Genomic DNA, 23,506 nt, shown 5'->3' with positions numbered 1-23,506 from the left:
ATCGGCGGTAGAGAAGCTGAGAGCCTCAAAACTCGAGTAAGTTATATTATAAAAGCAGAAGAAAACGACTTCTGACTCTAAGACAGCCTCTGAGTTTGACCGCGGGTGTTGTATTCTCTGTCCAGAAAATAAGCAATTTTAATTTACAACACAAAAGAAACGCCAGTTCCAATTTTCTCCACGTTAATTTCTATGGGGAAGATCAAATCTTTCAAGCAGCAATATTCATTGGGTATTTATTTATCTTTTACTTTCACTCAAATCAATTTACAAATTTGATTATGGTTTTTTTTTTTTTTTTTTTTTGGGGGAAATCTATTTGAAAATATATACATAATATAAATATATGTATTTGGGTTTTGTGGATGCAGATGAACGAGTCGAAGAATCGAAGAATATCATTGCAAAATACCCAGACAGAGTTCCTGTGTGTTTTTCAATTTCCATTTCCATTTATTTTTTATTTATTTATTTATTTATTTATTTTTTCAGAACTTCCTTTCCATCTTGTTTTGATTTCTTGAGTATGAATTTGTGTAGAAGGCTTATTTGTTTACGCTACTTGGTGAATGTTTTTATGATTCGACACGCATCTATATCCTTAAATATCCATTTAGATTTTAGCTAGGTCCATCAAACAATATCATTTTCATGATATAACCCTCTAATCAGGATTTCATTAATTGCAAGCCTTCTTAATCTGTTTTTCTGGTTATTTTTCTGTTTCTATACGTAAAAATTACTCTCGATTTTTATATGAACTTGAAATGCCAAGATAACTTTTTTTTCTTGCGGATACTTTCTCCACATGGAATTATATGTTCACATGTTTGTTAGCTAAAGGTGTTGAGACTTCAAGGGTTTGCTTTCTATGCCTTTTGCAGGTGATCATTGAAAGGTATTCAAGGACAGACCTGCCTGAAATGGAAAAAAAGAAGTAGGTATTGGTTGTCCATGTTCTGTTCGCATACTTTAAGCTCAAATGCATATATGTTATATGCTTCCCTGGGAATTTATTTACCAATACATACATATATATATATATATATATGCTACTTGGGATATAATTTGAATTTTTGTCTCTTTCAATTGTAGTCCCAGGCTTATACCACTTTTGTTCTAATGAAAATTATGTATTCACATAGCTCAAATGCAGTTGTTTATATTACCTATGTGCTACGTGGGAGACACATTTGAATTTGGGCCTCTGTCTGGTGGGGTTCCAGGGTAAATTCAAAGTTCTAATGTAGATTGTTTTTTATCTAGAAAACCAAAGTGTTCTAGTTCTGTTAGTCGTGCTAGTGTTTATACAACCTCCTTTATGTGTATATTTTACGTCTATTTTTTTGTGGAAATTGGTATGCAGAACATGTTGCAAAAGCTAGTGCCCCACATTGAACCTGCTTAGATAACTCATCTATTTAGCCATCTTCTTTCTACATTCTCACTTGTAAGATAATTGCATTAATCTTCTGTTTCCTTATTTCTTCTAGATACCTGATTCCTAGAGACATGTCAGTTGGACAATTTATCCATGTATTAAGCAGCAGGTTGCATTTGACTCCTGGCAAAGCTCTATTTGTATTTGTGAAGAACACATTACCCCAAACAGGTAGAATAGCTTTAATTTTATCTTATTAATGTGATCTGACTTCTGCATTTGCAAACTAAAGCATTTTGGTTATGATCTTTATCTTGCAGCAAGCTGTATGGACGCTGTGTATGAAACTTACAAGGATGACGATGGATTTCTTTATATGTGCTACAGTTGTGAGAAAACCTTTGGCTAATCTAATTTCATTTTTTCTTTTCCACCAGCCTTCTGGTTGTGCTTTCGTGTAAGTATTTGTAATTAAGATATTCTCAGTATAAATGTGCCTGTACGGCATGACATTGCATGGCATATGGCAAAGTATGCTCATACTCGAAATGTATTTACTTTGTATTTTCTGTAAAGTTATGACCTTAAATGGTGTAATCCTTTGTCTGCAACTGAAAATAAGATTTATGACATACTCACCACATTTGGTTCAATATTATCCATCTGAAAAAAAGAAAACCCATTTGTGCTGTTATGGATGAAACTACTCCATGGTAAACAAGTATAAACGGTTTGGTGGAATTGGACCTTGGAAGGATTCTTTCAGATATAAACACTTTTTAAAGTAATTAGTGTTGGATGTGAAGCAAGATCTAATTTTGCTATAGATTACACCTCAATAGTATCAAGACTGTTAACATAAGCATGTAGTGAGGTTTGAGGTTCTATGTCAACTGTATCTCAATCACATTGGTAGATGTTTTGGTTAGCAGAGCAAGTACGAAAATATACATTCAGTGAAACAGTTGATATAGATTGGCAAGTCAATTTCATATTATGAGGCAGATTATATTGCAAGTTTCAAAAGAAGTAGCTTTGTATCTCAATCACATTGGATGATGTTTTCGTTAGCAAAGCAAGTATGAAAATATACATTCAGTGAAACAGTTTGTATAAATCGACAAGCCGATTACACATTACGGGGCAGATTGTATTGCAAGTTTCATAAAAAGTAGCTTATGGTTACAGTGCATTGGCAACTCCGTGGACGGTAACCTCTGCCTCAATAATGCAAGTATCTCTGATCAAATAACCCGAGTTGGTGAAGTGGATCAGTGACATGAATCTAGACCAACCACGCTCAAAATCTAAGGCACTGAACCACTGACTAGCTGCAAAACAATTCAGATAAATCACCCACCATTGTAATCATGATAAGAGTGTTTCTTTTTTCTTTTCTTTTTTTCTTTTTCTTTTTTTTTTTTTTTTTTTGGTTACCTTTGCCAAAGTAGTGCTTGGCATTCATTTGGTCGAGAACACGCAGGGTGAAGTCTGCATATATTTTAGTGCCAGGAGGCAGAGCTGTTGGATCAGAGAGAGCCAAATAAAGAGAGAGCTGAGTGGCCACTCCATTGCCATATCCTTTGGGATATAGCTTTATCTTCCTGAAACAACCCCAGTACAGGAAAAAGTAAGAACGTATTTCCACATGCATATTTATTCTATCAATTTCCAGATGACATTGGTTTTAAAGAGAGGAAGAGAGAGAAATAAGATACCATTTGTGATCTCCAGCGTTGAAAGTTTTGGAGTCATTGCATTCTGCATCCAACTTAGAAAAATTCTCAACCCTCCACACATGCTTGTTCATAACAGCATCCTTAATCATTGATAGACACTCTCCTTTCCCTGTGCTCCTTTCTTTACAGACAAAGACTTCAGCCCCAAATACACAAGTATCATCCACCAGAAACCCATTACTTGCATCATTAAAAGCTTTAAGAGGGATGAATTGATCAAATCCCCATTCAAGTTTCAATCCGTGAAACCGCCTTTCCCTTCCCTCTGCATCTATGTATATGCAAGAAATTTATAATCTATGGACATTCCGTCTGTGGCAGACTAAAAAAGAAGACATGGAAGTTGGAAGAAGATAAAAAGACATACCGTGAAGAACCATGTAGTTGTCCTTGTTCTGATCAAGCAGAAACAAGCTGAAATCAGCATACACCTGCCAACCAGTCTGGAGCCAATTTTCTCTTACCATTGCCAAGTAAACAGAAACGTGTTCTTTCTCATTCTTATTCTTGTTTCCACTTGGGTACACAACCAACTTCCTGTAATTGTATAAAGACTGAAAAATATAAATTATATTGGAGATAGGTTTGTTTGTAGCCTCCCCTATCAATCCAATGAGAAAATTAATGTGTACCTACCATTTGTAGCCTCCTGCTTGGAATTCCCCTGATTCATATCTTTCTATTGAATTCTTTGCTAGTAAGGAAAAGTAGTGTATTTTGAGAGTGTAATGAGTTGGTGGTGCCTCAGAGATTGATCTTGAAACACCTGCAGTTTAACAAGATAAAAGATGATGAGCTAATATGAGAAAAAGGTTTTTAAGTTATAAATCAATGAGTTGTGACTTAGCATAAACAGGATAGAGTTGGTTATATAATATTTTTGTTTTCTTCTCATATCGGTTGGAAAAAGAACCACTTAGTTACCATCTTGGACGTCAAAGCAAAGACTGCTCATAGCATAGCAATGAAATTAACCACCAAATGTCAATTGCCTAGATTGTTTGATGCAATAATCCAAAAGCATGTTCTGCTTTTAAAGAAATCAAGGAAAAAAGTGCAATTCCTTGCTTCCAGATGATGATGGATTGCCTTGAGCCAAGAAAAAAGGTATCCATTCTTAGCTGCTTACTAGTATAAGCTTTCTGTGTAAAGGTACTAGTTTACAGTTGTCTTTGTCCACTGTCCATGAACATGCTTCTATTTATATATGCTCACACAACACAAGCCAGGCATCTATCTTTTCATTCTATCGACAAATTAAAGCATCTTTCAGTTTTCTAAAAAAAAGGCACACATCATACACTCTTTCTACAATTTTTAACACTCCCCCACTTTATGTGTAAAAATGGGTATATTAGTTATAAGATGGAAATTGGAGTCAAGGTTAATAAAATGATTAATGTTATGTTCTCAAATTAAGTAACCATGCTGGCGATTTTACATATTTTCTTTTAGTTTATATTGGTTTTCTTACATTGATATATATATATATATTGGTCTGTGTGTGTGTTTAAACATAAAAGGAAGTAAAATATGTTTTTAGAGTTCTTTCAAGTTTGTTTCCTTCTAAAGAAAATAATTTGGCACAATTCTAACCAAATTTTCAAAATTCAAAATTGAAATCTGTAAGAATATATGATCGGATTGTTATTACTTCGTTGTTTTCTCAAAGGCTAAAGCTTTCACAGAATATTCTTTTCTAACTTATATTTGCTAATTTAGAAGACAACTTTGACAACATTTTACTGGTACCGCTGAGCGGGCATACTTCAGAATGTAAACACTGGAGCCATCACACATTTGAAGGCTTCAATAAGCAACACAAAAAAATCCTTGTAAAAGACGCATATTACAAAGTAGGATACAACCAAGTTTTCAATGACCAAAATGAACAATGATGGTGCGTCATCTGTATACAGAACAAATCTCAATAATATGTCCAACGTAGGAATGATTGTGGGGGTCAAGGAATTCACAAATTTTTAGTGTTTCAATTGTGGGGACCAGACCGAGCATTCAATAGAGGCTGTAAAGCTTTGACTACAATGCTCATATTCGGGCGGAAATCAGCTTCATATTGCACACACAAGGCAGCAACAGCAGCCAACTGTTTTCAGCACATACGTATCCATAAAAAATGTGAGGAAAAATAAAAACTCAAATTCGCTCATTCTACAAACTCTTACAACATTTACCTTTGCAACTGCCTTGGGAGGATATTCTCCATTCAGTCTAGCATCAATACATTGCTTCACCTTATCTTCACTGAGTTTTGGTGTAGCCTAATTGAATACACCATTTTATAAAAATCAGCTCAAAGTGTTAATGAAAGACTTCAAATATGTCCATAAACAAAAAGAAATGCCACCCTATTAGTCTTGTTCAAGATTGAAAAAATTAAATAAATAAATGTAAGAACCATTTATGAGCCATAGCGGACAGGAACTAAGATGAGATGAAATTAATACCCATGTGACGAGGCTCTGCTGTCCACGTGGCAACGTATGATCGACAGGTTTACGACCAGTTAAAAGTTCCAGCAAGATGACACCGAAACTGTAGACATCACTCTTTGAACTGATTTGTCCAGTCATAGCATACCTGCCATTGAAAAATAACAAGACTTAGATCCAATGTTGGGTACTGTATAAAGATTTTTCAGCCTAGATCAATGCTAAATTGAAATTCCATCTTTCATCTCTGGCTCGTCTAGTACATTTTTTAACTATCCTCTCTCCATTGATTTCCTTGGTGTTATTCTTATTTTCTCCTATAGAAATAATAACAACCTATGTGGAACACATCGAGGAATGACTTACTCTGGAGCATGATAACCAAAAGTCCCAAGAACACGTGTAGAATGAAGGCGTGCTGCTGCATCAGGGGCTTGATTTGACAGATCGAAATCAGCAATCTTTGCCACGTCATTATCAAAAAGCAGTATGCTGCTGGACTTAATATCACGATGGATGATATGTGGCTGAGCCTTTTCATGTAAATATTCAAGTCCTCTTGCTGCTCCAACAGCAATTTTAACTCTTTGAACCCACGACAAAACTAGACCTGGCTGTGCTCCTTTGACACCCTTCCGTCCTATACATACATATTGAGAAACGTACCACATGAAGTGCTAATTTCCGATAAAAGGGGCCAAAACTACTGCTTGAGCATATTTTAAAACCTTATACGTCTAGACAAGAGATTAAAGAAAAAATTTAGCCATTTACATTATCTCTCAAATTTGTATCAGACACCAGGTAACATATAGGAATTCGTAATTGTCATCTATTATCACAGAAATACTGTGATAATTCTTACCATGGAGTATATCATGAAGAGATCCATTAGGTGCATATTCATAAGCAAGGACTCGGAGAGAGCCGTCAACACAATAACCAAGAAGCTCAATGACATTTTCATGTTTTAGTCTTGATACCATGGAGATCTGTTTAAGTTATGCATCGTTAAAGAAACCTGAGCACAAATTTGGATACCATGTCTAGTATGAATATCAAACATAAAAGGCCCAACCTGTGCCAAGAATTCTTGTTTGGGTTGTTTACTGGAATCTAACTTCTTGATAGCTGCAGCAGGTCCACTTCTTAGAACACCATGGTATACTCTTCCATATGAGCCCTCACCAATCAAGGCCTTTGTGCCAAAATTATCTGTAATGTCCTTCAACTCATCCACTGAAATGTCAGACACAGCAATGGGTTGGATAGCTATAGTCTGGGTTTCCTTCGGTGCAGCTTCTCTGGCATAATGGCCTGCACTACTGCCTAAATGATCTACATCAATTTAGTTTCTAATATAAAAATCAGAACCTCTAAAATATGGAAAAGGCACAACTAACAGTCTAAAATGAAGTATACTTACTAGAAATGAACCCAATTTTGTACATCAGGCCAACTCATATACATTTATATCATTATCTTTCAACCTTTCAGCTTAGAACTTTTGTTTTCAGGGAAAAAAATTCTTAACCAATTTGATCATGAAAGAAAGGCTTTATATTCCATCGAAGATAATGGAAAAGAAACAAAATTACCCGCTGAATTATTTGGCATGAATGGTCCATGGTCAGCAGTTTTATGGATATCATCTTCTTCACAGCAGCTGAAGCAGCTCATGATCCTTTCTCCTGTAGGAACAATTACAAGGTTAAATAAACACAACATGAGAAAGTAAGCTGTACAAGGATAAGCAGGTCAAAACAGAGGTGTACACAAAATTGTTAACACTTTGAGGAGAAATATTTAGTTGGCATTAGAAAAGGTAAGTCTGATTTAGAATAACATATTTCAAAATAAAACCAAATACATTAGAAATGTTTTTCTTTTTCTTTTTTTCTTTTTTTTTTTTTTTTTTTTTGAATAGTCATAAATGCTTGATTCAGTCTCTATGCAGCCAAGTGAAAAGTAGCTATCTGAAAGTTGAACAGTTTCAAGGCCACTGATAGAAAGGCTAGCATTTTATGTGTACCTAGAAGACAATCACAACCACTTCTAGCAAATGTGTTAAGAGTGATTTACAAATTGATTTAAAAGATTGTTTTATAATATGTTTAAACTCCCAAAGCAACTAAGAATTCAAAAGGGGACCTCATTCAGTGACATCTCAAATTAATTGAAAGCAGTCCTGCAAGCAAAGTCATCTTTTTCCAAGTAGCATTACCAATTTTATATGCAATGATGGTCCCAATTTTATCATACTCTCCACAAGACACTCCTTTGAAAGATGATTATATCAGCGATTTGGCATATGCTTCCCATAATTCATATTCCAGCTACGAATGAGTTTATTTAAGTCATACAGACGAAGTAGCCTTGACTGTCACTCTTGTTTCATGTGTGTGTGTGTGTGTGTGCGCGCGCATAATGGCCTTCCCAAAATTATTTATAAAAAAAAAAAAAATTTGCATATTATCTGATCAGTCCAAGATAATCCCAAAATGACTATTTTTTTTTTTAAATGACTATTTATAGTAACCATAAAAACATAAACAGGCATAAAAGAGATGCAAAATTTAAAGCGAACAGAAACTCATATCCATACCAAAAGATAGAAAAATAAAAAAAGAAGAAAAAAAAAGTTACAAGAGCCGAAAATTTCATTTAGATTTAAATATATATGTTTGTGTGTATATATATATATATATATATATATCAAAGTCAGATATTTACAGGGCTCCTCTCCGTTGACAATTAGGCTTAGTCTAATGGGGCAACCTATTTACCCAAAAAATTTCATACAACACAAACTCAAATCTTTCATCTCCACTGTCTGAAAGATCAAGGAGCAAGTATATGAACATGCAGAGACACAGTCCTGAAATAAATATTAAAAATTAAAAAGGGGAAAAAAATAATAATAAAGGCAGAACCTGAACAGAAAATGAGTAAGGAACACAGAGAAAGAGGTTTTGATGCAAAAAGAAAGAGAACCCAAAGATTTAGAAGGCGAAAAAGATCTGACCTTTGAAACTCTCAGTTGAGATGGGATGGTGGTGGTGGTGGTGGTGGTGGTGGTGGTTGTTTGTTGATGCAAATGGAAATGGAAATAGGTGCCTTGAATTGAATTATGCTTGTTTAAACTGTTTTTGTAACTAGTTTAATTAATTATAAAAATTATAATAGGGAAGAATCTGAAGCAGGAGGCTAGGTTGCGCCAGGCCAAGGAGGGCGCATGGTAGCAAAAAATACACATGCAAATATCAAAATATGGAAGGCGGCGTTGAAGTTAGGCTGTCTCTGTCTCTGTGTGTTTCGTCTTTTTGACCTGTGTGCTTGTTTAAAGAGGGAAGAGTGGTATGGTATTCGCCTAGTGGCTAGCACACACACTCGTACTTGTGCTCCGTTGTACACACTCTACTGGTTTTACGTCTTCAGTCAATGTCTATTTTGCATTTAACAACCATTTCGGAAAATATCCCCAACCCAATTCCATCCAGCGCTGACAATATATACACACATATATATATATATATATATTGAAAAAAAAAAAAACTATAAAATATTTCTATATTTCTTTAAAAAATGACCTATCTTTGCAGTTTGCATTGCCCCATGAGCCTTTTCTACTTGTCATACAGGAAGAGTTTTTTTCTTTTCTGTTTTTTTTTTTCTCAAAATAAAAAAATAAAAAACTGGGACAGATAATAATTATCTAGTTGTTAATCTTTATGTTCAAATTCATAGAATTTCTTTTTAAAAAGTAAAAAGTTTTGGGTAGCGATGGTGAGTTGAGTTTGGCACGTTGAACAATCTAATCATGGGCTGTATGAAAAATAGAAAATAAAACAAAATAAAGTGATTGCATGGACATGATGATGGTTAAAAGTGCTTGTTTTTTGAATTTTTAGGTATCGTAAATTATAACTTATTTACGTACGATGGTCGTTTCCTGTGCTGGAATTGGCTGGCCTTTGGAAATATCTCACTTTGTCAGCAATCATTCTCCTTTTAATTAAACAATTTATTAAGTACATTTTTTCCTTGAATTTCATCCACAATATTAGACACCTAGATTCTGACGCACATGCATTGTGACAGATTAAAATAAGAAGACTAGCTATTAACAAAAATAAGAAAGAAAAAGGAGATATTTTAATAAATGTAAAGAGTAAAATAGGTGTTTACCATTCATCTTTGCCAGGTGGCTTTTTTAGAGAGTTGACGAAGTCAAAGAAAAATATATATATATATATATATATATGTAGCACAACGAGCGTGGTTTCACATACCAGAGATGCTCTTGGACAATTAAGCTATTTGTCCCACGTTATCAAAGGAAGAAACAACTAATTCAAATGATTGTATTGCAGACTCAGATTAATAGGATGTCAAAAGAATTAGGCATGCTTCAAATGATTGTATTCCAGACTTAGATTAATAGGATGTCAAAAGAATTAGGCATGCAGTTAAGTCTCAATATGGCAAAACATGAAGAAATTTTAATATACTCTTCCGGTATTTATAATGGCAAGCTTTGCAAAATGGTAATTTGGACATAAAAAGTTACATCAATTACAGCAGCTATCCACATGTGATTATACTTGGTGTTTTCAGCTGAGTTCGACACCCTGATTTAATCACTCATTTCATCTTCAAAAAAGTTAATATCAGCATCATCATCAGAGTCCACACCAGCATTTGCAGCATTGACGTTTACATCACCCAAAGTTACTTCCTCAACACTTACCTTCCTTGTTTCTATGCTTCCATCTTCATAATATATCATAGCATTCTCATATGTTTCCACCTGCTCCATTTCGTTACAATGGATTTCCTGCCCCGAAAAAAAAAAGAAAACGAAAAACCAATCAGGAAATTCAGTATAAATTCCGTCACCAACAATTTTTCTTCTTTTATTTCATCAGTAGAAATATTATGTCGGTTCACTTACAGTTCTATTTTATTATATTTTGTACATTTTCCCCATAAACAAAACCATATTAAAACCTTATGTCATTGTTTGTGCCTGACCAAACCTCCTTGCAGTTATAGTTTCAGCTTGATTACCTCATCTTCTAGCAAGGCTTTTTTCTCTTCTTCTACAATCCAATCATCCAGCAACCGTTCCAACAGTACACTGTCAAGTGAGATAGAACTGTTGGATTTTTTTCTTAATTGGCGTTCTCTCAGTCGCAAGTTGTAGTGAACATAAACAAGGTCATTCATTCTTTTCTGTGCTAAACGATTGTGTCTCTGGTTGTATATCTGATCAAATAAACTCCAGTCATGCTCACAAGCAAACGACGAGCAAGTCTGACTTAGAATTCGCACAGCTATTCGTTGCAACTCTAAGCAACTTATCCCATGTTGCTGCCACCATGCAGCTAATAAGAAAAGAAGAGACAAACAAATAGACTTTGATCAGTATGGAATTGCACATGAGCGCATTTATATATGAGCTTCTTAAACTAAGTACTATAATAGCTATCTAATGCTATCACCTGGATCAAGCTCTGTTCTTGTACTAATTGCCAATTCAGTTCCAAAATCAGCTTTTGCAGAATTGTAATCAGAGATCTGATGTGCCAGGAAAATCAATGAGAAAACTCACATAAACATATTCAGGAATCAGAAAAAGGGTAAGTTCAGTATGCAAATCCTACCTGCATAGATGCAGAAATCCTCCTTGCATTGTCCGGCTCCAGCCTAACAATGCATTCATTAAGTCCACGGACCACCTCCGTATGCTACACTTAAATAAAACTGAACTTAGGTTGGGAAAGAAATCGACATAAATATGGAAATCAACAGTCATTGTTATTCCTACCGCCACAAAATCAGAATGGTAACGGCATGATGGATTTAAGAAGTGAGCAGCCATATATAGAGGGTGGTAGAACACGTTCCAGTGATTGTCAATGACATTCCAGAATGGTCCATATTTACGTGCATCATCGCCATGAATGGATTTAATAGCAAGCTTTGCCCTGTACATATCATAATATATAGAGGGCATTGATAAGCTGCCACCACTATCAAACTTTTGAAGAACTTCCATAACTGGGTCCACTGATTTCATAACAAACTGTACCTTCTTCCAAAACGTAGCATTTAATACAATTTTTTCCACTTCTTTACCTTCACCTGTTTTGGAGCACCGAGATGAAATCCATTTGATTGATTGAAACATTCTTCTAAGACCAGTTTTGTGGTCCAGCAAACTTCGTAAGGTAGTAAAGCTAGAGGCAGATCGGGTAACAGTTGGCCTCAAAAGCTCCTGTCCCTGAGTGAATTCATTCTTCATAAGATTTAACAACCAATTCTGGTTGTAAACAAGCTTTGTAATCTTTTGACCCCTCTCCATGCACTCTCCTACACATCTGATCTTCAAAAAGTCTTCAAGCATCTGATCAATACAATATGTGGCACAAGGGGTCCAGAATAGATTCCTTCTCTTGTCTTCAAGCATCTTCCCAGCTGTTTTATAACTGGGAGTATTCTGAGTGATAACCTGGAGAAAGCCCCAAAAAAAAAAAAAAAAAAAATTGAAGCTGATTTTAGGAGCCTAAAGATGATAGTTTAGGATGAGGAATTACTTGAGAGAAGACAAAATAAATTACCTGCACCACATTGTCCTCACCAATCTCTTCCACCACTTTGTCAAGTAGCTTAAACAAACTAAAAGCATCTTCTACTACTTCAGTGGCATCAGCTGAAGAAACAAAGTACATGCCATTTGGTCCAGAAGACAAAAAATTAATTAATGTCCTACCACGTGTATCTCTCCAACTATCTGCCAGTATAGAACAACCAGTGATTGCCCAAGAAGCCTTACACTCAACCAGGTAGCTTTTAAGGGTTGCAATTTCCTCCTGCAGAAATCGACCAGATATTAGTTGACTTGGAGGTCCGACCAACCCATAACCATATTGACCAACCAATTCCAGCATCTTATGGAAGTACAGAGAGTTTGCAGCTTGTAAAGGAACTCCTGCATGGTAAAAAAATTTGCAAATGGCAGAAATAACTTCCTTGCGGGATTTTTTGTTGGACCCTGTTTTAACTTTTACTTGCTTGAATGATTCTGGGGTTTGACCCTTAAATGTGTTCAGAAAAATGGAATCCAGTCTCGATCTTTTTAATAATGGTTCAGAAACAGTGCTTGGAGATACCCCCTTGAAAGTCTTTCTCAGATCTTTGCCCAATCTTCCATCAGCATCAATCAGTCTTTCCTTTCTTATAAGATGCAGATCAGCTTCCACTTGCTCGTCTTCTTCATCCTCGTTATCTGACTGTGGATAGAAAGTTAAGATCTCCTTAGCATCAGGTCTTCTTTGTTTCCTGCCAGTACGATGCCATTTCATGTTGTCTTTTATCTTCAGATACACTTCTTCTGGAGCATGTTTACAAGGTGCTACTTCGCCTGGAATTCTAGCTAAATGTTGCTTAAATCGATTAATACCCCCACTAACTATTTTGTCACAATAATTGCATTTCACCTTTTTCTTCCTCTCATCCTGAGCAATGCAATGCTCCCACCCAGGATCAACATATCCTAACGAGCGAAGAGGAGTCAACTTCATACCTAAGTTCCTATCACCCATTAATTGTTTTCCTTTGCTCCTATATGCAACATGCAACTCCTGCTCTTCATCATCATTGGTGTGGAAGTTCAAATATGCTTGTCCATCATCTCCAGAATGCCTTGGTTTCTTATTGGAACGGCATCCTTCCAAATTTTCTTTCATTCTCAGATATACATCTTCAGGAGCCTTATCACAGTAAGTGACTTCTCCAGACACTCGTGCTAAATGTTGCTTTAATCTGTATATTCCACCACTCACTATTTTTCCACAGTAATTGCATTTAACTTTCTTCTTTTTCTCATCTTGAGCGATTCCATGCTCCCATCCAGGGTCAACAAGTCCAGAGGAACGAGTTGGGGCCATCAGTTCTAATCATTCAGGAACTTGAATGACAGATTGCCCTGATCTCATTGGCTTGCTCCATAGTCGATGCAAACAAACGGGACAAACGGCAATGACATCTGTTGCTGTCACAAGCTTTCTTGATTCTATTACAAGGCCAAGAACTAAGATTTTGAGAATTGAAAATCCAAGGAAGATGTGAAAATTAAGAGATTATACATTGATTAATTAATATCAATGTAAGAGAACTATGTAAGTTAACAATACCAGTTTAGGGTGCTCATAGAAGAGAGAATAGCACACAAGAAGATGTAACAAATGAGTACAGATGGCAGAAAACATGTGGTTGAAATATTTATAAGCGTTAGACACAAGGCCTTTATGTTTTTCTATATGTAACTAATTCTATTTTGGTTGAGAATTGAGATCATAAAGGGATCCATATCTTTTAGATAGACTGCAAAAAACGAACAAGATCTAACATGCATTATATCTCCTAAGTTAAAAGAAGCCTGAAACTTTCATTCATAAAAGTCTATGTTAATGGACCATTGGGAGTGTATCTGTTCCTGGCTTCTTCAAATTAGATTGATTAAGTGTCTTCAGGTGTTCTTACATGATTTATGAATTTCCAAATGATAAACTTCAGCAACCAGGAAAGAAGGTCATTTTTCTCTTCAATTAATCACACATTCAAATATCCAAACTAAATCTACAGACCTGATATATACATATGATTGGAGTCTGCCCATTTGTTTCCTCAATTCAGCAGACACTAAAAATACATTATAATTTTACATGCAATGTTTTATCTTTTAAATACACTTTTTGAGAAAATGGACAAAGTTATCTAGAGAACAGTAAATGAATTTATTTACTATTTGAAGACCATATCTTTCGTGGATTTTCATTATTGAAAAATACAACAAACCCGGAAGCCAGTTTTTAGTCCCATCTATCCGCTTTTCAAAACAAAAATAAATACAAAAGTTCATGTTTAAATTGCAAAAAACAGAATAAATTTTTCTTTGTTCCTCATGCTGCTATTGAAATTAGCTCACCAATGGTACAAGGTAACTACAGAAAGCATATAATTTGCTGACTTTCGATGAGAAGCTTAATGCAGAACTAAATATTTTCCGTTACTGGCTTTGCATTAAAACTCAGGTATTCAATATACATACATACGTACATACATACATATCTACATATACGTATAATACGTCAATGGAAAGCCCAAATTTGAAGTTTTATATATTTAAATGTTAGCTTGTAAGAGTCGATGATTGAGCAGTTTATGATACCTGAATCAGAGAGCCCTAACGCCCAAATGAAATTTTGGCATGCCCGAGAAATCTAGGCGGTGGGTCATCGGAAATTGGACTGGGGAGGCTAATCTTTGATGATCGATGCATTCGAAAACGGAAATTCTCATGGCAATTTTAGGGATTTCAGGGTCAGGTTGGTGGGAAAAAAAAATTGAAATTTTGGTAAATCGGAGAAGAACGAGGCGGGATCGTTTGGAATCGCGAGTGGCGAGTGGGATGGCTGGGTTGGAAAAGGGTCGACTCGAATCGAATCGATTACTCGACCCGGCGTTTTCTAGGGCTTCTAGCTCTACTTCAAACCCACCCAAACCATACTTTTTTATAATTATTTCTATTTCTTTATTTATTTATTTGTCAATTTATTATTTTTTTTATTTGTCAAATTTACTACAACATATTAAAAAAATCATTTTCATTTACTTTAAAAAAAAAAAAAATCAATAAATAAACCACCACTAAAAAAAGGTAGTTTGGTGGAGCCTAAGCCTGAGCCAGGAGCCTGGTGGAGGATAAAAACAAACAATCTGCTTTGTATAGTCAAACAAACTCCTCTTTCTAGCTTGGTCCTTTATCATTTGCCTTGTGTAGTTATATTAGGAGTTTTGAGCACTTTCATTAGGTAGCAAATCCACGTGAGTTGACTCAGTGAGTAATAAATTATGACTCAGCGAATGTTACCCAAATTTTATTTATTTGTGCAGATGATACATTCTCCCCTCCCTTGAGTAGAGCTCACCTAGAGAGAGATAGAACGGTCGGTGTGTGTGTGTGTGTGTGTGTGTGTGTTAGGCTCCAAAACCACATCTCAAAATGAGTTTCTGAATCTATATATTGATAGGTATAAATACATATAACATAATCATCTCACTTTTTGTATTTTACTACTAAGAAAAAACTCTACCAGTAATCTCGACAGGAACACTCCCCCATTCTAAAATGGTGAAACCGATTTCTATCCCTCACAATTATCTCTCGACCATAAGCTTTGGAGATGAGTTTACTTGCTTCGTGACAGTCTTTACACACTCGTAAATTCTTCGTGATACGAATAGTTTCCCCTGCTTTTGTCTTCAGCAGCCCAAATGCAATTGCAAGTTTCTCGCTATGATAGTATAATGGCTTCTCCTTTTCCTCCTCATCTACATCATGCATTGATGCCCCATCAACGTCAGGAACATAGCCACTACTTCTAATACGTTCCAGCATCTCGTTAACTTTCGAATATATCTGTTTCGCTTCGGGATGGGCCCTTCCTCCAGCAAGAAATTCATTGACCACACCCTCCACTTCGATCATGGAGAATCCGGGAGCTTTCTTAACTCCCCTGTCGTTCATTAACTTCCTCGTGTTTGCAACATCTTCCCACCTACCAGCTTTGGCATACAAGTTTGCGAGTAACACGTAGCGTCCGCTATTGTTAGGCTCCAGTTCAATTATTCTCTTCCCGATTTTCTCTCCCAGTTCTATGTTTCCATGGATTTTACAAGCTCCAAGAAGAGCCCCTAATACACCTGCATCAGGGCTCATGGGCATCTCGTTTATAAGCTTCGTCGCTTCCTTCATCATCCCAGCTCTTCCTAGCAGATCAACCATGCACCCAAAATGCTCGGTTCCAGGCTCAATACCGTGAACTTCAATCATGCAGCGGAAGTAATGGCGCCCCTCATCAACTAATCCAGAATGAGCACATGCAGAAAGGAGACTAACAAAAGTAATATAGTCGGGAGCGACCATTTCCCTCTGCATCTCTTTAAAAAGTTGAATGGCAGCCTCTCCTTTGCCATGTATGGCTAGTCCTCCAATCATGCAATTCCAGGAAGAAATCCCTTTGTGGGGCAACTCATTGAAAACTTCAAAAGCCCTTTCCAAGCAACCACATTTGCAATACATGTCGATAATTGTTGTTGCAAGTTTTGGGTCCAACTCAATCCCACTTTTTTGGATATATCCATGTATCCACTTGCCTTGTTCCAGAGCACCCAACCCTGTACAAGCTACTAACATACTAGCAGCCAAATATTTATCCAATGCCCATTTTTCTTCCAGCATCCTACGGAACAAAGCAAAGGCCTCATGAAAACGGTTGCTCTGAACATAAGATGCAATCATGGCATTCCAAGAGACAGAGTTCCTCTCAGGCATCAGCTCAAAAACTTCAAAAGCCTTATCGACCAATCCACACTGAGAATAGCCAGTGAACAAAGTGGTCCAAGAGACTACATCTTTCATGGGCATTTTATCAAAGACTTTTCTTGCTCCCTCCATAGACTGAAAATTCACATACATGTGAATCAGGTTGTTCTGAGAAAACCCATCAGCTCCAAATCCAAATTTGAAAACATGGGCATGGACCTGTCTCCCTTCTTCAACTGCATTATCAGCAGAACAAGCTCTTATAACCGAAGGGAAAGTAAACCTATTAGGCGTAGCAGAATCACATAACATCCGGGAGTAGAAAAGAATGCACTTTCTGGGGAATGGCAGTTGCAAATGCCCTCTCATTATAGTGTTATAAATGAAGGCGTCCGGATGAGGAAGTGCATCGAACACTTGGAGGGCATAATTCAGATCGCCATTATCGGAGACTGCACAGAACTTGATGACTCGACCCATGGCGTCATTGTCGGCAGAGAGACCGAGCTTAATGACCTGAGAGTGGAACTGCTTGAGCTCCAGCATGGTAGAGCAGGATTCGAGGCCACGCAATGGAGAAGTATGGGTGTTCGAGCTTGGAGTACTCGAAAAGACTGCAATGGATTGAAGAACGAGAGGCGATGCCATCATTTTGTTCAAGTTTTACCGCTGCTGGGTTGGATGGGTTTTATACACTACTCAGAAGAAACTGTTAAACCATATAATAAATAAATAAAATATCCTTCATATCCACGTCACAGATTAAGATATTTTCTTTCTTTTAGAATATCTCTATCTATATACAAAAATAAAGACAACCTCCAAAAAAGTTTACGGTGAAAATTTAAAATCATTTTGATATTTCAAATTTTCGTATAAATAATAATATAAATACAAATTCTAAGCAAATCCAATTTTTATTTAGCTTCGCTAGATTTTAGCCAAAATTCCAAGCCTAGAAAATAAAAGGATAGTATGTTTTTGCATGCTCTGTTGGGCCGCTGGCACATGGCCGCCGCAAGACAATAGGGTAAAGGAATAAATTCTACGACTAAGGAAGCAATTAGTTGAGCCGGTAAAGATCATACTTTTTTATGTTCTTCAATTGAAATTCGTATTTGATAAATTGGCCAAGCTGTTAATTATCCAAAAAAAAAAAAAATTCAACAATTTTCCATATATTGATATAACATTTTATTTTATTTTATTTTGTGCTTTTTTAAAAAAAAATAATAAATAAATAAAAAGTCTACTATAAATAGTGCAAAATACTACTTATAAATAAACATAGAGAAAGAGATGGTTTAGAATTAAGTTACAGATGGAAGTTTTTTTTTTATTATTATCATTAATCTTTTATTGTTTTTTAGGGTTGTAGGAGAGGCCGAAAATAGAGAAGGGAGGCAGGCAGATTGATGAGTCAGGAACACATTGCGGAGAATTGATGCTGGAGAGCATATATATATATATGATCGAGATATCATCTATAATCATCATTCCCTCCTCACTATCCCTCCCCTCCTCAGCCTCTGTTTGTTTGCAAAATGATATCCTATATTTGGTTTCCTTTTAATTTATAACATGCTTATAAAAACTCCCCCATTCTTTCCTGCTTCATTTTCTCTCTTTCATTTTCCAAAATCAATTAGATTTACATCAAACAAACAATAAAAGCCAGGATTGCTGTTGCAGGAATCTCCATCATCCTCGTGGTAGGAGCTGTGATTGGTGTTATAGTAACCAAGAGAAACAACTCCAATGACAATGATGAACTTTCTAACTCCTCTAAGGCTGTTGCCGCTATCTGTGGTCCTACAGATTACAAACAAGCCTGTATTCACAGTCTTGGCGCTATTGCCACCAATGAAAGCGCCACCCCTAAACAACTCATTGAGGCTGCTCTTAGTGCCACCATTGAACAGGTCAAATTGGCACTTGATAAATCTGCCAAACTAGGCAACTCTGCTGCAGGCAATGCCACTCAGAAGATGTCCATGGAGGATTGCCAGGACTTGCTGCAATTTGCCGTCGCTGAACTTCAAGCTTCCTTTTCAATGGTTGGGGACAGCGAATTGCATACGCTGAAGGATAAAGAGGCTTAGTTGATTAACTGGCTAAGCGCTGTCATATCATACCCACAAACATGCCTCAATGGGATCATTCACCCTGACCTCAAGATTGAGATGTCCAATGGCTTGCAAAATGCCACCCAGCTGACCGGCAAAGCCTTAGCTATTGTCTCTGCCATTTCTAACATCTTGACTTCCTTCAACATCCCATTCAACATGAGTACAGCGTACTAGTAGTACTGCAGCCTCTCGGCGACTTCTTGAGCAATCAAATGATGCCAGCTCCAAACATGGCAGCGACGGTTGTACATATCCCTCGTGGTTTTCAGCTGCAGACCAGAGGCTCTTGGCAAGCCAATGAAACCGACGTGTCACGCCTAATGCAATAGTGGCCAAGGATGGAAGTGGACAGTTTAAAACCATTAATGCAGCCCCTGGCTGCCTATCTAAAGAACCTCAAAGGGAGGTACGTTATCTATGTGAAAGCCGGGGTTTACAATGTGTATATTATTGTTACAAAGGACCAAGTCAATGTGTTCATGCATGGAGATCGACCCGGAAGACAATGACTACTGGCAACAAAAACAACCACAATGGAGTCTCCACCTATCAGACTGCCTCATTCTGTGCGTTCAATTTGCTCCAACTTTCACTTCCGTAATGGCTGCAAAATTTTGTTTAATTAATGTTTTTCATTTCTGTCTCTCTCTGCACTACAGCTGCAATTGGGAATGGATTTATAGCCAAGTAAATGGAATTTCAAAACACGGCTGGACCAGAGGGTGAACAGGCAGTGGCACTGAGCGTACAATCAGACATGTCAGCCTTCTACTACTGCAGAATGGATGCTTACCAAGACACGTTATACCACCCAAGCACATCACCAATTCTACCGAAACTGCATCATATCTGGCACAGTGGATTTCATCTTTGGCGATGCAACAGCCCTCATCCAAAACTCTTTGATTGTTGTCAGGAGGCCAGGGGATGGCCAAAAGAATGCAGTGACAGCTCAAGGAAGAAGTGAAAGACGCGAAACTACAGGTATAGTTATCCAAAATTGCAGGATTGTACCGGAACAAAAACTTGTCCCTGAGAGATTTAAGATCCAAACATCCTTAGGCCGGCCATGGAAGATGTACACGAGGACTGTGATTATGGAATGCACACTAGGGGACTTCATTCAACCGGCAGGGTGGATGGAATGGAATAGAAATTTTGCACTTGACACACTGTGTTACAGAGAGTATGCAAACCGGGGACCAGGTGCTGCAACAAGTAGAAGGGTGAATTGGAAAGGATACAAGGTGATCACAAACAGAAATGAGGCTCTTCAATTTACTGCTGGTCCTTTTATTCAAGGAAACCTTGGTTGAGATACACTGGGGCAAACTACTTCCTTGGCTTCAGATCTTAACTTTGTCCAAACTAGCTTAACTAGTGCTGAATGTCCCAAAAAGCTAATTAATTAGCCCCATCTACACAAATCTAGGCATAGATATATATATATATATATATATAGATAGATAGGTAGATAAATGAGGAAGAGAGGATGGACTTTTGATAAACACCCCCACCTCGTTTATAAAAAAGTTTCTGCCTTGGTTCAAATATATATAGTTTCTTCTTTGGTATATCTTGTTTTACATTACTACTCATCTTGTAGGTTCCACTTGTGCAACTGCTTTTAGATACTGTGTTTCTTTTGTTTCTTCTTGTTTTCTCAATCTAAAGTGGTACTACATTCCTGTCCTTCAACTTGAGCAAGAGTGAATGGTTAAAAAAACACTTTGAGCAAGAGTGTTAATGTTGCCCACAAGGCAAATAACCAAAAAGCTTTTCAAGTTTGGGATCTCCTTTTAACTTCTACTGCTCATCTCATACTTGAAAAGTCTATTATAAAAATAATAAAAAATAAAATAAAAAAACAAGTTGGGCAAAAGCTTTTTTTGCACTTTTCTCTTCTAACAACTAAAGAAAAGCAATATTGCACTTTCTCCCTAGATATATTAAATAATGATAATTTGTTCCTTTGTGATGATAATATATTTATACGTGGTGCTTCCCTTTTGTTTCTTTGTGATGATAATATATTTAGACGTAGTGCTTCCCTTTACCACTCTCTTCCATTATTCTCTATATAATACTTGTTGCAAACTCGTAATAATTTAGTGCTTAAGAAGATCGCTTTCATTTAACCATGGTAGACTGAGATTGAAGATTGCAATACATTCAAAAAAAAAGGCAGAACGTAAGATTAGCATCCCAAGAACATCAGAAACAATTTAATAATTGATGGTTAGTCACAAGTCTCACTATTTACATTTCTGAAATTCTTAGTCATAATAATAATTACTGTTAAGGTTAGTCACATTCTAAACAGAGTGCTATATTTGAATTCAAATATTAATTATCATTTTATGTAATAGTTAAAATTTTCCTGCATAAACTTCCTTGATTTAACTGAATTAGGGAGTTCCTAATAACCGACTTACTCGATATATATGATCCCTAAATACAATTTTGGGGTAAGCCTGCAAAAGAGCTTCAAGTCTAATTTTTGTCCGTAAACAAAAAGATGTTACATTATCAAATCTTGTATCATTATTGTTATGTTTATTAATGACCTATAAGTGAAATGAAAATTTAAAATTTTGTAATTTAAATTACCAGGCAATGATACTTCATAAGAGAATAAGTTAAAACATGCTTTATACAAATAAATACGGTTAGATTTGGATGTTGTTTAACAAATTAATTGATGATAAGTACTGGCTGCAGTAACAGAAAAATGTGCCAAAAACTGAATATGATGAAAGGTAAACATATATGAGTAAAAACTAATAGAAGTAACAAAGGACGCAGTTAGAAGAATTTGGCAATGGATGAAAAATGAAAAAGAAAATTCACATATTTAGGAAACAAAAGGACAGAGAACAAGAGGGAGGACCCATAAATTTATATATATCGAGCTCTACACAAAAACCAAATCTTGACAATTTCCATAAATGCAAAAGGAAAGAAGCTGAGATGCAACTATCCAAAACCACTCAGGGATGATAAAACTAAAACTGTTTCAGAAAGCACATTGGCTGGATTAGTTTGTCTCAATAAGTTTCAGGAAGCATATATCTGTTTATATATGTATATATATATATATATATATATATATACGTACTAAGATAATACTGGCTGGTTAAGTGTCGTTGGCGTCCTTATCCTCGTCATTGTCATTGTTGTGGTTGTCTATGGCAACAAGATGAGCAAGTATGTCCAGGGCTTGTTTGGCTCTCTTCTTGGCAGCGAGGGCGTCCTTGAGAAGCCTATCGGCATCAGCTCTGGCAGCAATGGCGGCTTTGTTCATGGAGAAGGCAGCAATGGTAGCGGCTGCCACTAGGGCTTTAGCATTGCGCCTGTCCAAGAATCCATCCCCTTCACCATTACTAGAACTAAAGAACCGGAAAGGAGGGGATTTGTGAGAGGTGCAGGGAGGGCAAAGGAAGGAAGAGGAAGAAGAAGAAGAAGAACAGGAGAGATGGGCAATGGCAGGGCATTTGAGGCACATGAGGCGGTGGCCAACAGGAGGAGGAGGAGGTGGTATGGCGGAGGAGGTGGAGGCGGAGGAGGAGGAGGGATCGAAGGGTTGTAGGCAGATAGGGCAGAAGAGACCCGGGTGGTTCATGAGCACGCAGTTTGTGCAGAGGAGTCGCAACCTACCCCTATGCTGCACGTTGTGAAGCAACACCATTCCACTCCCCTCTTCCTCCGCCTTGTCCTTCCCCTTCCCACTCCCATCATCCCCGCAGTAGCTGCACCGCCACGATTCCTCAGGCCTACGCTTCATCCCAATACTTCGCATTCCCCAAACGCCCCAAGAAAGAAGAAGGCCTGTCTTTTTAACTTAACGGTAACCCTAGCCTCTACCAAAACCTCAAGACCCAACACCAAATCAAAAACCAATACTATGAGCGGCTTAGCCTTGAAAACAGTTCGAGGAGAAAGAGAGAGATTTGCACTTTGCTCTTTCACTTGGGATTTCGCATCTTCACTCTTGTTTGACCACCCCTTCCCCTTTTTTCTCTTTTCATTTATTACTATTAGTATTAATTAGAATTTTGGGAGCGGAAGGGAGACTTTTGGTGCAATAATAATAATAATAGTCTTAATACAGCCACCAATGGAAGTAATTATAATTGACCGTTAAAGGTTTGGAACTCCTAGGATGAGTCTTTCTTCCCTTCCCTACACCCCAAAAAGTACTACAACGTGTTTTTGTTTCTATAGGATTTCTATTAATTTTTGAGGAAAGATAAAACCCAACCAAAAAAAAAAAGGCAATTCTAATTGGCTGCTCTTTTTGGCCTTTCCAATCCTTAAATAAATAAATAACTAAAGATTAAAATTTGATGTTTGATGTCTCATTCTTAGCCTAACCAACAAATCCACTAATCATGTTAATCCCCAGTTCTAGT

The 23,506-nt window shown here is 36.8% G+C and overlaps 6 protein-coding genes and 1 pseudogene across 14 annotated transcripts; 2 read left to right on the top strand and 5 right to left on the bottom strand.

Moving 5' to 3' along the window:
• Positions 1–38: 38 nt before the first annotated feature.
• Positions 39–2,034, top strand: LOC107433378 (autophagy-related protein 8i). The gene is made up of 5 exons (XM_016044667.4): positions 39–232; positions 372–427; positions 885–937; positions 1,494–1,612; positions 1,702–2,034. Exons 1-5 carry the CDS (start codon positions 193–195, stop codon positions 1,788–1,790), a joined length of 357 nt encoding a protein of 118 aa, XP_015900153.1. The 5' UTR covers positions 39–192; the 3' UTR covers positions 1,791–2,034.
• A 408-nt stretch (positions 2,035–2,442) lies between these two features.
• Positions 2,443–4,617, bottom strand: LOC107433325 (uncharacterized). Of its 2 annotated transcripts, none has more exons than XM_016044605.4 (6): positions 4,045–4,617; positions 3,757–3,886; positions 3,488–3,657; positions 3,100–3,391; positions 2,819–2,985; positions 2,443–2,712 (listed from the first exon to the last, which is right to left on the bottom strand). In XM_016044605.4, the coding sequence occupies exons 1-6, from the start codon at positions 4,073–4,075 to the stop codon at positions 2,564–2,566; spliced, it is 939 nt and encodes a 312-aa protein (XP_015900091.1). In that variant the 5' UTR covers positions 4,076–4,617; the 3' UTR covers positions 2,443–2,563. The 2 variants fall into 2 exon arrangements, with proteins under 2 accessions (XP_015900091.1, XP_015900092.1); XM_016044606.4 differs by having other exon boundaries at positions 3,100–3,385.
• Positions 4,618–4,935: 318 nt separating this feature from the next.
• Positions 4,936–9,059, bottom strand: LOC107433323 (pto-interacting protein 1). 7 transcript variants are annotated; one of them, XM_016044600.4, is made up of 9 exons: positions 8,599–9,059; positions 8,307–8,451; positions 7,172–7,264; positions 6,652–6,911; positions 6,439–6,565; positions 5,940–6,213; positions 5,589–5,721; positions 5,316–5,402; positions 4,936–5,227 (listed from the first exon to the last, which is right to left on the bottom strand). In XM_016044600.4, exons 3-9 carry the CDS (start codon positions 7,251–7,253, stop codon positions 5,111–5,113), a joined length of 1,080 nt encoding a protein of 359 aa, XP_015900086.3. In that variant the 5' UTR covers positions 7,254–7,264; positions 8,307–8,451; positions 8,599–9,059; the 3' UTR covers positions 4,936–5,110. The 7 variants fall into 7 exon arrangements, with proteins under 7 accessions (XP_015900086.3, XP_015900089.3, XP_015900090.3 ...); XM_016044603.4 differs by having other exon boundaries at positions 8,360–8,451; XM_016044604.4 differs by having other exon boundaries at positions 6,652–6,902; positions 8,599–9,057.
• Positions 9,060–10,055: 996 nt separating this feature from the next.
• On the bottom strand, positions 10,056–15,166 carry LOC107433329 (uncharacterized). Of its 2 annotated transcripts, none has more exons than XM_025066692.3 (7): positions 14,809–15,166; positions 12,197–13,668; positions 11,404–12,087; positions 11,240–11,323; positions 11,078–11,153; positions 10,644–10,960; positions 10,056–10,410 (listed from the first exon to the last, which is right to left on the bottom strand). In XM_025066692.3, the coding sequence occupies exons 2-7, from the start codon at positions 13,523–13,525 to the stop codon at positions 10,210–10,212; spliced, it is 2,691 nt and encodes an 896-aa protein (XP_024922460.2). In that variant the 5' UTR covers positions 13,526–13,668; positions 14,809–15,166; the 3' UTR covers positions 10,056–10,209. The 2 variants fall into 2 exon arrangements, with proteins under 2 accessions (XP_024922460.2, XP_015900101.2); XM_016044615.4 differs by having other exon boundaries at positions 12,197–13,650.
• A 471-nt stretch (positions 15,167–15,637) lies between these two features.
• Positions 15,638–18,035, bottom strand: LOC107433302 (pentatricopeptide repeat-containing protein At5g66520-like). The gene has a single exon (XM_016044577.4). It carries the CDS (start codon positions 17,614–17,616, stop codon positions 15,730–15,732), a length of 1,887 nt encoding a protein of 628 aa, XP_015900063.3. The 5' UTR covers positions 17,617–18,035; the 3' UTR covers positions 15,638–15,729.
• A 251-nt stretch (positions 18,036–18,286) lies between these two features.
• On the top strand, positions 18,287–20,688 carry LOC107433353 (pectinesterase-like; annotated as a pseudogene).
• A 1,218-nt stretch (positions 20,689–21,906) lies between these two features.
• Positions 21,907–23,399, bottom strand: LOC112488959 (uncharacterized). The gene has a single exon (XM_025066803.3). It carries the CDS (start codon positions 22,891–22,893, stop codon positions 22,231–22,233), a length of 663 nt encoding a protein of 220 aa, XP_024922571.1. The 5' UTR covers positions 22,894–23,399; the 3' UTR covers positions 21,907–22,230.
• Positions 23,400–23,506: the final 107 nt, after the last annotated feature.

The sequence above is a fragment of the Ziziphus jujuba genome, chromosome 11 (assembly GCF_031755915.1).
Source record: "Ziziphus jujuba cultivar Dongzao chromosome 11, ASM3175591v1".
In the NCBI taxonomy this organism is placed as follows: Eukaryota; Viridiplantae; Streptophyta; class Magnoliopsida; order Rosales; family Rhamnaceae; genus Ziziphus; species Ziziphus jujuba.
This window is presented reverse-complemented; position numbering and strand designations above follow the sequence as displayed.

Excerpts from the sequence above, each read along its gene's own strand:
- LOC107433323 (XM_016044600.4), bottom strand. The coding sequence starts at position 7,253 with ATGAGCTGCTTCAGCTGCTGTGAAGAAGATGATATCCATAAAACTGCT. Across the intron at positions 6,912-7,171 it reads CATGCCAAATAATTCAGCGG|ATCATTTAGGCAGTAGTGCA; the intron begins GTAATTTTGTTT and ends AAATTGATGTAG. Across the intron at positions 5,722-5,939 it reads TTTGGTTATCATGCTCCAGA|GTATGCTATGACTGGACAAA; the intron begins GTAAGTCATTCC and ends TTTCAATGGCAG.
- LOC107433378 (XM_016044667.4), top strand. The coding sequence starts at position 193 with ATGGGGAAGATCAAATCTTTCAAGCAGCAATATTCATTGG. Across the intron at positions 233-371 it reads CAAGCAGCAATATTCATTGG|ATGAACGAGTCGAAGAATCG; the intron begins GTATTTATTTAT and ends TTGTGGATGCAG. Across the intron at positions 428-884 it reads AATACCCAGACAGAGTTCCT|GTGATCATTGAAAGGTATTC; the intron begins GTGTGTTTTTCA and ends TGCCTTTTGCAG.
- LOC112488959 (XM_025066803.3), bottom strand. The coding sequence starts at position 22,893 with ATGCGAAGTATTGGGATGAAGCGTAGGCCTGAGGAATCGTGGCGGTGC.
- LOC107433325 (XM_016044605.4), bottom strand. The coding sequence starts at position 4,075 with ATGAGCAGTCTTTGCTTTGACGTCCAAGATG. Across the intron at positions 3,887-4,044 it reads TTGCTTTGACGTCCAAGATG|GTGTTTCAAGATCAATCTCT; the intron begins GTAACTAAGTGG and ends GTTAAACTGCAG. Across the intron at positions 2,986-3,099 it reads AACGCTGGAGATCACAAATG|GAAGATAAAGCTATATCCCA; the intron begins GTATCTTATTTC and ends GGGTTGTTTCAG.
- LOC107433302 (XM_016044577.4), bottom strand. The coding sequence starts at position 17,616 with ATGATGGCATCGCCTCTCGTTCTTCAATCCATTGCAGTCTTTTCGAGT.
- LOC107433329 (XM_025066692.3), bottom strand. The coding sequence starts at position 13,525 with ATGGCCCCAACTCGTTCCTCTGGACTTGTTGACCCTGGATGGGAGCAT. Across the intron at positions 12,088-12,196 it reads GTGAGGACAATGTGGTGCAG|GTTATCACTCAGAATACTCC; the intron begins GTAATTTATTTT and ends GGCTTTCTCCAG. Across the intron at positions 10,411-10,643 it reads AAGCCTTGCTAGAAGATGAG|GAAATCCATTGTAACGAAAT; the intron begins GTAATCAAGCTG and ends TTTTCGGGGCAG.